Genomic DNA, 12,364 nt, shown 5'->3' on the forward strand with positions numbered 1-12,364 from the left:
ACCTGTGTAGTGTGTAATACTAGAAGCCAAGAGACACAATGAGGTCCTGGATCTGACATTATTCTACTTTGTATTATAGATACCTGTGTAATACTAGAAGCCAAGAGACACAATGAGGCCCTGGATCTGACATCATTCTACTTTGTATTATAGATACCTGTGTAATACTAGAAGCCAAGAGACACAATGAGGTCCTGGATCTAGCATCATTCTACTTTGTATTATAGATACCTGTGTAATACTAGAAGCCAAGAGACACAATGAGGTCCTGGATCTGACATCATTCTACTTTGTATTATAGATACCTGTGTAATACTAGAAGCCAAGAGACACAATGAGGTCCTGGATCTAGCATCATTCTACTTTGTATTATAGATACCTGTGTAGTGTGTAATACTAGAAGCCAAGAGACACAATGAGGTCCTGGATCTGACATTATTCTACTTTGTATTATAGATACCTGTGTAATACTAGAAGCCAAGAGACACAATGAGGCCCTGGATCTGACATCATTCTACTTTGTATTATAGATACCTGTGTAATACTAGAAGCCAAGAGACACAATGAGGTCCTGGATCTGACATCATTCGTTCCAGAAAATCATTCACATTTATCTAAAAAAATCAAGGATGCTTTTATAAGTTTAAAAATAATAAAGAAAATTTGTCAATTTACATGATTTCAACTCTCTGTTTTTAATCCAACAAACAAATCCTTGACTAAAATTACTTATTCAATGAATCACAGAATGTGAGAGATGACAAAGAGATAGGGAAAAATAGGCTGTTAATTACACTAGCTGGTCCCCAAAGTTTTAAAATAACTTTTTCTTATTAGTTGTCTTAACAACTTTGGTTAGGTAAGTACTTCAATGAATTTTGATTGGTTTGTTCATTAAGTTGAGTGTCCTTAAACGTATCAAAAACTAATTGTATTCTACAGAAGGGGTAATTTTGTGTATCATTATTGGGGAGATGTACATCAATTTATTGGCCATTGTCTTATCCCTTTAGATCCCTGAAGAGATGGCAAGGTACCTTAATGTAGATTAATAAAAAAATGTTCATATTTATTTGTAGAAATACTGACGATATATTTCCTCTATTAGATTTTAAAACCTTGAATAACTAAGAAATTGTAATTATTTTTATATCAAAAGAAAAAGTTAGAATAAAGTTTTTGCAAGGATAATGATTCTGCACAATGTGCCAATCAAAACTACAAAGATTTTTTTTATGGGACCCTCTCGTAATCAAAGTGCAAATGGCACTTAGAATCCGAATTCCGTTATGAAACTTGGCATGAGTAATCCTTGGTAGGTCTATTTTCCCTAAATTGAACAAAAAGATTGAAAAGTAATGGCTGACAGCTTAGCCATTTTTTGGCTATTTTCAGGGCAAAAACAACGTTTATAACATAGAAATCAACTTTTTATTACATATTTTTGCTTTATTTTATGCTAAATGATACCTACCAATAAAATTTTTTCAATTTCTAGTACAAGCCGCTACCGGCTAGAACCGGTTGTAAGCAGCTGGGAGAGAACAAGAGATTCATGTGTAGATAGGACTTGTGAAATTTTAATGGGAAAAAAACTGAAAAACGGCCAAACGACTGAGCCGTTAGCCGTTACTTTTCCAACTTTTTGTTCAATTTAGGGAAAATAGAACTAATACCAAGGATTACACATGCAAAGTTTCATAGCGAAATTAGGATTCTGAGTGCCATTTGCGCATTGATTACGAGATGGTTGCATTTCCCACCCCCCCTTTAACAAGAAGAACAAGGAAGGGGAAGGGGGAAAGTTCTACACTTAAAGGAAATGAAATTCAGTAGGTACCAATTTTGCCCTGGCCGTTTGGGCTTGAAATAAAATCTGTAATGATTACTTAGTTCGGTCATGTAAAAAAGTTTTTTTTTAAAAACAGGTTGATAAAAAAATCTCAGAACTCATATTTTTAGTGTTGGGGGGGGGGGGTCTTTTGCCCCACTAGCCCCTGTAAGGGAAGTCCCAAAATTTAAGTGTACAAACTCCCCCCCCCTTATGTAGACCATGATGAATTCCTTTTTTCTTGGATCTATACTCAGTCTCACCTTGGCTTCTTGATTAAAAATAGTGTGTGGTTGTGCAGCATCGTTGAATCCATAAACTCTACCCTCACCCACGGCTATGGGCAGTTTATTCATCTCTATTACAAGTTCAGAAAACCTTAATATAATAAATATATGTAAAGCATAATCTCTATTGTTTGTTATGAGATTTTTTTACTGAATTGCATTATACAGAAAATAAAGACGACACATAATAAACTCACGTATTCTTACAAGCAGTTACACCTATAGACGTCCAAGGGGGGAAGGGTAATGGGGCGATTACCCCCCAAAATTTTTTTTCATTTTGCCCCCCCCATTTAAAATTTAGCCCTACCCTGGGGGTGCGTAGGCACCCCCAACCATTTAGGAGGGGGTATTTATCCCCCCCCCCCAAACAATTTTGGGGGGGTAAATACCCCCCCAAAAACATTTTACCCCAGGGGTAAATTTTGGGGGGGGGGGGGTAAACATAAGTTACCCCTGCCAACAGATTTTAGGGGCGGTAATTACCCCCCCAAGCAAATTTTACCCCCGGGGTAAAAATTTTGGGGGGGTAAAAAAAAATTTGCGGCGAACTTCCATTTTACCCCCCCCCCAAAAGACGAATTACCCCCCCCCCTAAAAATATTTTACCCCCCCCCCAAAAAAAAAAGCTTGGACGTCTATGGTTACACCCCCTAAATGTCTTTGGGGACAATCGAAAAGATGAGTGGAGGGGGTAGGGGAATGGAGTTTAAAAATAGTTTATGGCCTATCAGGGACTTTACTGTAAAGCAGAGCCATATTGACCCAAATATTTTGGTACACAAAGACAGTTACACAAACACATTCTGCCCTATTTTCCATTAAGATATGCATATGCGATCGCGGATTTCTTCAAAACTACAGCATCTTTATTTTAACATAGCTCATGACAAGTCAGTGAACCAGTTTTTAAGATTTTGAACTAAGGTCTCCATCCAGGTTCTGCTGTATTGGCATGAAGCAGCAACCAAATATGAAAATAATACAGCACGGATGACCCCTACCTATCATGAATGAGCAGGCCATCAGAGTCTGCTAGCAAAGAGAAAATATATCTGAGTTTGTCCATAAGTTTACCACAGCATAGCAAGGCAAGGGCAGTCTTCACTGAAAACACCTAAAATATTGTAATGTTTAGTTTAGAGCTCTAAAGGAAAAGAGATGTTGTAGAGAAGGCAATGAGTTTGAATCTCTAAAACTTATCAAATTATAAAAATTGTTTCTACTGATGCTATGACAAAGTAGGAGGATTACCTAGGTTGGCCAAAACAGGCGCCGCTCATTACCATGAACAGTTAAGACTTATAGCCAAAGGTCATAAAATCTAAGAGTTGGTTGCAATAGACTAGTGTAGGCCCTTTAATCAAGCATTAAATAAATTTTGTATAGAGGTGCCAAGTAATACTAATGGTGTATCACGTGATCTAAAGGTTAAGTTTCATTTATAAGCAAGGATAGAATAAAGTTTATAAAACTCTCTGGCAGTAATAAAATAACCCTCATAACTTGGTTAGGAGGAAGATGAGCTTTATTTTGTGATTATATGCAGGGAGGGGACATCGGGTTGTTTATTTTACTAGTCCCCAAAGTTTTATTATTCATTAGCTTATCAAGTTTGGGCACTTTTCCTGAATTTTAGTTGGTTGGTTCATTAAATTGAGTGTCCAAACGTTTCAACCACAAATTTTATTCTACATAAGAAGTTATTATGTATATCATCATTGGGGATGTACATCAATATATCTATCATCGTCCATTGTCTTATCCCTTTAGATCCCTGGATTCTGGTACCTTGATTCTATTTGTTTTATCACTGCAGAGAGCAAGGAGGATCCACATGGAAATTAAGGAAGCAATCTGAAATAAAAAATCAACAATTTTATTTTGAAAAATAATTCTATGTTACAAAGACATAAGATTTTTGTTTGTCCTTTAAGATCTAGTTCAGCACTGCACCGAATGAAATCTCTATTTTTTAGGGACAGCTTGACTCCCCTGGAATGATTTTAACTATTTTTATACAGCAGCAACAAATGATTTTTTGTTAGAAAAAAAGTTAAAAAATCACAGCCAATTTTTTAAGTGAGTTGCGTCTGGAAAAGGGCAGAAGGCTCGTAGCTGACAATTATCAACTAAAACTTTGGCTGATAGAAAATTAAAATCTGCGGATAAGTTGAAATTATAATATTCACATGCAGTCATCAGGGTCTGGCCTAAAAACACGGCTTTATTGTATTAAATGGCTGCACATTGCTAAATAAAACAAATCTTAAAGGTCTGCAGCTGGTAATCCCTAACTACTGAACCAAACAAAGATTAATATCAATCCTTAATCCTGTAGGTTCAATAATAGAAAATATGTTATAGACAGGTATAGTTGTCATTCTGTAATATAAAAATATAATGTGTGGTAATTCAGGGAAAAAGAAATGTCTATCAATTTTTTTTCAAGGCTGATATCAACTTAATTAAGATCTTAAAAATACCAAAACCTTAGAGCTAGAGATGTTCCAAAATTCTTTTTAAATATTCAGTAAATGTGCTGTATATTGTGTTTAGAAAGAATTTGGAGTTAATACCTAATAACTTTACACATATCAAAAGAAAGAGAACTATTAATTTTCAAATCAGCTGATAAACTTTAAAACAAAGAGAAAAAGTCTTAATTTCCAAATATAGGAAAATTATACCTAGGTAGGTAATATATTTTCCACTTTGGTTACTAATCCTATAGTTCTGTTGTTTGTTAATTTGAAATCCAACAAAGATTTGTATCTTCAGGTGTGTTTTCACAACCAACAAATGTACCTATCACTTCTAAATTTAAATAGCAGCTAATTCTAGTGGCTCTGTAAGTACCCGAAGGAGGAGAAGGAACAGCAAAATATCCTAAACCATCTCATGACCTATATAAAGCTTTCTTGGATCAGATAATATCTCAAATGAATCAGTGGATAGCGAGAGAGAAAAATATAAAACCTTAGGTAGGTATTAATTTTTACAATTACATATATTATTAGATACCTAGAAATCGCAAACTATATCTACAGTTGAAGGAATTGCACCCCCCCCCCCCCCGTTCGCTAACTTCATTATTACAAAATACATCCATTTGATTAATATACTATCTCATTTTGAGAAAATGGGACAGTTTACGCTTATGAGAAATAGGCGGAAGTGATAGCACAACATAAAAATAATCTATTTTTCAATTTGCAAAAAAATGTTACACCACTGAAATGTCTAGAGCAAATTAAATGTAGGTGGATTTTCTTCCTAAGAGTTATGGAAATGATTTAAAGTTTGTTTAAATTCAGGTGGGCAATGACCCTACTTTAACGAAGATTCTAAAAGGAATTATTAAAGACGATGTAGCTCAAAAGCTTCTTTTTAAAGCACCCATAAGTGATTAGATTAACACACGTAAAACGTATCTTAACGGCTTATAAAGAAGCTACGCACCAAAAATAGAACTCTCACCTCGTCTGAATTAATATTTTGTCCAGGGGGAAGTCTTTTGTTTAGGTTTGAGTAAAGGCTGTTCAACAATGCAAGAATTCGTCCTTGGTTGACCAGGGTCGTACCGTCCACAGTGTTCAGACCAGTCTCCCTAGAATCATAAATATATTATCGTTGTTGTTTTATTTTTAATAGTGATCTGAAGTATAAAGAACAGATCTATAGATAGTATAGACATATCCGTCCATCCTCCCTCCCTTTTTCAATGACCTTTATCGTCTGCTATCAAATTGTTTTTTGCTACTTGGCAGTATTAATATAACCAACACCATTGGATGATTTTCAATCACCCAATTAAGAGTAGGCACAAGGACACTGCGATGGTGAGATACATCTATTTAGCCCTTTCCCCCTCTTGTGTTTTACTCTAATGTATATAAATAAAATACAAATATATCATTACATGGAATGTTTTGGATATGACAAAGTTCTTGGGTATATCAGGTGGATATTGATTTTAGCAGCATTTTGTATTCATGGTCTAAGTATTGATTATGACAGCTGTCTTACTTTGATCATACCTAAGTATTAAATAGAACCTTAGGACATATATAGGAGAATTTTTTGAAAAGATTGTACACTCGATCCATAGACTTACAGATCTTTAAAGTGAGCAAGGACGTCCAATGGGGGGTAGTAAAGGGGTGATTACCGCCCCTCTTCCCAAATTTGAATTATTACCCCCCCCCCCCGCCCCTAAATGAAGAAGCTTGGACGTCCTTGCAAGTGAGCACCCTTTATTAATTTTCCCATTAATGAAAAATAATGAAGGGGGAAGTGGTTAAATAACTGTATGTCCCCACCCCCCGGGGACACTGCACTGTGCCTCATTTCAATTAGGTCTTTGAATATCAGTCAATAGCGTCGGATATATAAACACAGCCAATACACTATAAAGGAGCAAGAAGACGAAAAAGGTCCCAACACTGGATCCAGTTAGATATCTGGATTATATAAATATCTATACTTATACATTTATTATTTTACCTACCCATCTTGTAGGTTTCTATTGCGTACAGGGGTGTATATTCTGCAAAATTGATCCTGCTAAAGGGGAGGTATAAAAAAAAAATATGTGGTTGGGGAAAAAAATGTAAAAATTAAGAGAACTGAAAACATTTTTTTCCTTTTTTCTCCCCTATTCGATAATATGAATACAATTATGAGTTCTGTAAATATTTTTCCATTTTTTCACTTCCTTAACCAGGAGGGGAAAAAATAAAAAAAATTGCAGCAGGTAAAAAAAGAATCTTGTGCAGAATATACATCCCAGATTACATACCTAAATGCTTCGATGATATTCCAGATATCAAGTTGGTTGAGACTGCCTTTACACTGGAGGTATCGTATCTTGGCGGCTGTACGGTAGCTGGCAAACCTTAAACAAAACAGGATGTCAATAGTAGCCTAAAACTATTGATACAATATTTACGTATTCATCCGAAACCGATTAATATCCGGTGGATTAGTACCGGTTCTCATCCATACGAAAAAAACTATGTATAGCATCGAATTATATCAATTTTTCTACAAATATAAAAATGTACAATCATAAGATTGAATTCAGTTTTTATAGCTAGTGCCTTCGACATCTCGGGGCTAAAAAAAACTGGTTTTAATCTTATAATTGTACATTTTATATACGCGGAAAGCTGTTTTTAATACTATGCGAGAAATAACTATTCTTTCTTTCTGCTTTGAGTCTGGACCCCAACACATAATACAGGAGACGTAAAAAAGTGACTACAGCTATTTGCCACGCCAGGCGCGTGTTGTTTATGGTAAGAGGGTAGGTGAAACAAACGCCGCTCTGCATCTTGCATTTATAACTTTTTACAAGACTGACAGGAATTATTTAATCAAAGGGTTGCTTTATGTTTAGATGTTAGATTACCTATCAAATAACATTTGTATGAGAATAAGAGGATGCTTATTTAATTTGTTTTGCGTGGACACCTGAGGAGCGACAAAGGCCTACAAACCCAACTCATACCAAATGAAATTAATTTTGGGAAAAAATCTCGAAACCTATACCGTGTGTCTTTCAGCTGTCGTTGTGGGGCAACACATCATAAAATTGACGACCTCTCCATTTGCCCACCAAACAATATTTTAGATATATTTCGCTCGTTGGTTATACTTTAATCCTAATACAAAACAAAGGCCTTTTTCTCAGAAGATATTGATGCATTGAAAGGTATAAAAATCTAAACGATTGTCTTACAAGCTGTTCCTCTAAATTGTAGCCTTCATACCTGATATCGTCAAACTGCTGTATTCCCTTGTAAAGAGCCTCCAGCTCCCTCTCCTTCCCCTGGTCCATCACATCTGAACAGGGGCTGTCGTCCATCCTGCAAAAACATGTTGTTGTTCTATAAGACAATCGTAATAAAAGGGGTAGTTTCACGAAGTGCATTTGAACTTTATTTAGTGAATCGCATACTTTTTCCTAGTTAATGGGTTAAACTACATTTATATAGCATATATTTGAAATAAATTCAATTTTCTACCACGTAGTTTTTAAAATATTAAGACTTGAAAATTGTCTTTTTGTGATATATGCAATTTAAAAGGACGATTTTAAAGTCTTCATATTTTAAAAACTACGTGGTAGAAAATAGAAATTCCTTCAAATATATGCTATATAAATGTAGTTTAACCATTTAACCAGGATAAAATATGCGATTCACTAAATTAAGTTCAAATGCATTTCGTGAAACTATCCCTTTTTTGTATTAGAACCATGTGTCCTAACATCAGAGGAATAAATTCTATGTTTTTAACCCCGTTCTAAAGCTTATTGATTATAACCTACTTTAACGACATAAGTTTAGCAGGTATTTTTTTTATTCTACCCTAATTAATGGAATATAACAGTAAAAAGTCGTAGAAGAAATAAAAAATAATATCTTTCAATATATTTAGGTAGGTAAAAATTTTACAATTTTTTAGAAAAGAAATATTAGAAAAAATAAACAAGGATGACAACATCCATAAAAGCGAAGCACTGAAACGGTAGGACAAGCGGACACTAACACTTGTATAGTGTCAGAACTGAATAATCAGAATATAAATGTATAAATGTCGAAGCAAAATTGTAAGTAAAATTTTTGAAAAACTGCTTGATACAGAATAATGTTTATGGACATACTTACATTTTTAGCACTTGATTATAGAGTTGCTTCGCTTATAATATTGTACTTTGTTGTCCCAGAAATCATTATACCAAAAATCAGATCAATCGGATTATTAGATCACATAAAAATTAGTTGTTAAAAAAGAAAAAAAATCAACATGTTTAAAATGGACGTACGGACATTCTGGTAATGATTATAGAGTTGCTACGCTTTCTAAATCGTACCTAACTACTACAGAAATCACCATGCAAAGTTTGAAATCAATAGGACAATTCTAACAACCTAAATTAGTGGAAAAAGCTATCCGTTACGGACGGACGGACGTACGGACGGACCGACCCTAATTATAGAAAAGCTTCGCTTTTAAAAACATTTTGTCTTAGTAGATCAGTACAGAACAGATTGCCAAAGATTCTAACTGTTTCTTTGGAAATTTAAATGTATTTTGTCTAGGTAATTTATTTCTAAATTAAATTGTATAAAGTAGAACAATGTCATTTTTTTTGCCTGTTTTCAGTAAAATATTTTTCAGCCTGGAACAATTGTAAAAATCTTATGACGTATAAATTTAAATCCTTTTATACCTATTTGAACAGCAAATAATGTTCATGTACTGGCCATTTTATGAGAATGTTAACGGATTTGAACACATTTTCCTAGTACTGTACTCAAAGACAGTCGGAAACTCCTAAAGTAAAGTTTAGGTTCGCTACTAAACAAAAAATCTCTAAATACAAACCTAAAATGTGTCTAATATGTGAGTTGTAGTCTAAATGTGAATGCTGCTAACTGCTGAAGATTGTATCAAATGATTATCCAAGTATAAGTCTGACATTTTTAAAATTCTGAAAAGAAAAGCATTAAATATTAAAAGGATAATGGGTGATGAACATATTCAACAAGAATGACAATATCAATAAAAGCGAAGCTCTGAAATTGAAGGACAAACGAACATTAACACTTTAAGGTGTCAGAAACTGAATAAATGTATGAATCCCAACAAAATTGTAAGTAAATTTGTTGCAAACATGCTTAAATACATTTTTAATACTTGATTATAGAGATGCTTCGCTTATAACATTGTACCTTAATGTAACAATAATCAGTGTACCAAAATCAGATAAATTGAATAGGGTCAAGCGGGGCATAGATCGGTAAGGGGCTAAACCGGTAATTTTTTACCCACCTTCATAAAATGACCTTTATCTCCATGTTCCTTTCAAATTACAGAAAAAAAACATAAAAGCAAATTTGTTCCTTAATAAATTGCCTACAAAAACGAAAAAAAATGAAAATTTTGTGAGATGAATTTTAAGGGTACTTTTTGGGACTCAAAGCCGGACAAAAAAATTTTGTTTCAAAAAATTTTTCAACTAGGTGTGTAAATATAGACCTTTTGATGGGCTTTTTGAGAATAAGGCCAAAAGTGAATAGAACAAGTATTTTTTATAAAAAATTTTAAATTCTATTTTTAAAGAAAATTTTTGTTAGAAAAAAAATCGAAATTTCTCGTCTTTGAAAAAAAAAATGATTTTTGACATAGTAAGAATAGTCCGATCCTTATGAAAATTTTTGTGGATATTCCCTATAACCTATACTTATTATAATCATTTATGTTTGACTGGCTGTTTGGCCGTTTTTCATCGTTTTTTTTAAGGTTGAAATACGTTACCGGATTAGACCCACCGTGGGGTAAAAGTCGGTAATTTATTTGAGTCCAATTGTGACAAACTTCTAAAAGTCCTAGGATAACGTCCTTTAGGACCTGATAGTCTTTTTCGTAAGCTTTCTAATGGTCTTGGTTTCTTTTGAAAATATTAATATTTACCCCATTTTTTTTCAAAACACCGAAAAAAATACGATTTAACCCCGCCTCACCCTAGGTAATTTTAAAATAAAAAAAATATTGTTAAAAAAGTAAAAATTCAGCATGGTTTAAATGGACGTACGGACCTTGTAATTATTATAGAGTTGCTGCGTTTTCGAAGTTGTACTTAACTGTTATATTAACCATTATGCAAAGTTTGAAATCGATGGAAAAATGCTAACATGTCTATATTAAGGGAAAAAGCTAACCGATACAGATGGAGTGACCGACATTAATTATAGAAAAAATTCGCTATTAAAAAGTACATGATAGAAATATAAACATTTTTTTCTATCTTCTTCATGGAACTATCCCAAACAAGCATAAACAATTTCAAAGCAATACACACATTTTTGTTAATTTACAGACGTACGAACGTCTAGGCCCTAATCATAGATAAGCTGCGCTACTTAGAAAAATATTGGTATTGCTAGAACCTTAATCAAATAAACCATACTTATTGTATTTAAAAGTAATATGTATAAAGAAATAGCAATAATATAATCTCCTATAATAAATGTCTAATAACTCATAATTAATTGATGGATCGATTATTGAGATTTCCTATTACACACAAAAAAAGAATCTTACTGAAAACACATATTTTTACAGATATAATCATCATTTATGAAAAAGTATTCTTTATAACTATTAGCCTATTTATATATAGGGCAGGGACGTCCGTCCAATTTAACTTATAGCTCTGATCTTGACTTAAGCCATATATGTAAGTATTGTTCTATAATTTTCAAACTTTGCATATCGACGATTCCTATATTTATTAAAAAAACTAAAATGCATTAATTTAGAGATCCATTAATTTTAAATAAAAACGATCGTAATTTTCCTTCAGCTTAATTAAACATAAATTAAAACTAAAATTTTAAGCAGTTTTATCAATAATATTAGATTGTATCAGCAGCGCTTTTTAGAAAATTTGTTATTATAACCTTACTTTTAAAAACTTTAATTTAATTCAAACCATTCTTATTGAAATTGACCCGGTTTTTAATTTAAGTAAAAATGACATATGTTAAAATGAAGATATATTAGTCACAAAAAACTCAAAAATCAATTTAAAAGCAACATTTTGATATAATATACATTATCACTTTTTTATAACTTCATAAGAATAATTTTAATTTAAATTAAAAAATTGCAAGCTTAATTATTAGGTATATTTGTTGTGATTTTAAGGCTTGTCTGTCTGTCTGTCTATTTTTTGATCAGCTGACTTTGTTTTCCTCAGCATAACATGGCTCCCGCATTTTTCAAATATTTTGACGCATTTTCTTAAATTCTCAACTCAACAAAGTAAAGCCGCAGTAATGCAAAATTTTAATTATTTTCAATCAAGAATTTAGTTAAAAGTAACTTTTTATTAGAAAAAAACATCATTATTTTGTCTTTTTGTTATTTTTATTGGAAAAAACAAATTGAAACAAGAAATATTGAAATAAGCGTAACTTTGGTCTATAATCCGGCATCGCTGTAAAATTCCTATTTACTAGCAGACAAAAAATGTCGTCTTAGTTGGAAGAAGGATTTTATACCACATCAACCCACATATTATGATTCTATCTTTCAAACAAGCATTTAAAAGCGAAGCTTTTCTATAATTATTGCCCGTCCGTACGTCACGGACAGTTAGCTCTTTTCTTTTCATTAATTTAAATAGGTTATAATTATCCAATCGATTCCAAACTTCTCATTGTGATTCCTA

The 12,364-nt window shown here is 33.0% G+C and overlaps 1 protein-coding gene across 1 annotated transcript in view; it reads right to left on the bottom strand.

Moving 5' to 3' along the window:
• Dyb (Dystrobrevin) overlaps positions 1–9,633 on the bottom strand; it is a 51,450-nt gene extending 41,817 nt beyond the window's left edge. The window contains exons 1-8 of the mRNA XM_080173361.1: positions 9,514–9,633; positions 7,893–7,988; positions 6,920–7,015; positions 5,599–5,728; positions 3,910–3,975; positions 3,123–3,235; positions 2,095–2,209; positions 535–614 (exon numbers count right to left, since the gene is read on the bottom strand). Of these exons, the coding sequence (XP_080029487.1) occupies positions 535–614; positions 2,095–2,209; positions 3,123–3,235; positions 3,910–3,975; positions 5,599–5,728; positions 6,920–7,015; positions 7,893–7,987 (695 nt within the window). The 5' untranslated portion in view covers position 7,988; positions 9,514–9,633. The remainder of the gene's footprint in view (positions 1–534; positions 615–2,094; positions 2,210–3,122; positions 3,236–3,909; positions 3,976–5,598; positions 5,729–6,919; positions 7,016–7,892; positions 7,989–9,513) is intronic.
• Positions 9,634–12,364: the final 2,731 nt, after the last annotated feature.

The sequence above is a fragment of the Acartia tonsa genome, chromosome 10 (assembly GCF_053477335.1).
Source record: "Acartia tonsa isolate MP-2025a chromosome 10, ASM5347733v1, whole genome shotgun sequence".
NCBI classification, from domain to species: domain Eukaryota; kingdom Metazoa; phylum Arthropoda; class Copepoda; order Calanoida; family Acartiidae; genus Acartia; species Acartia tonsa.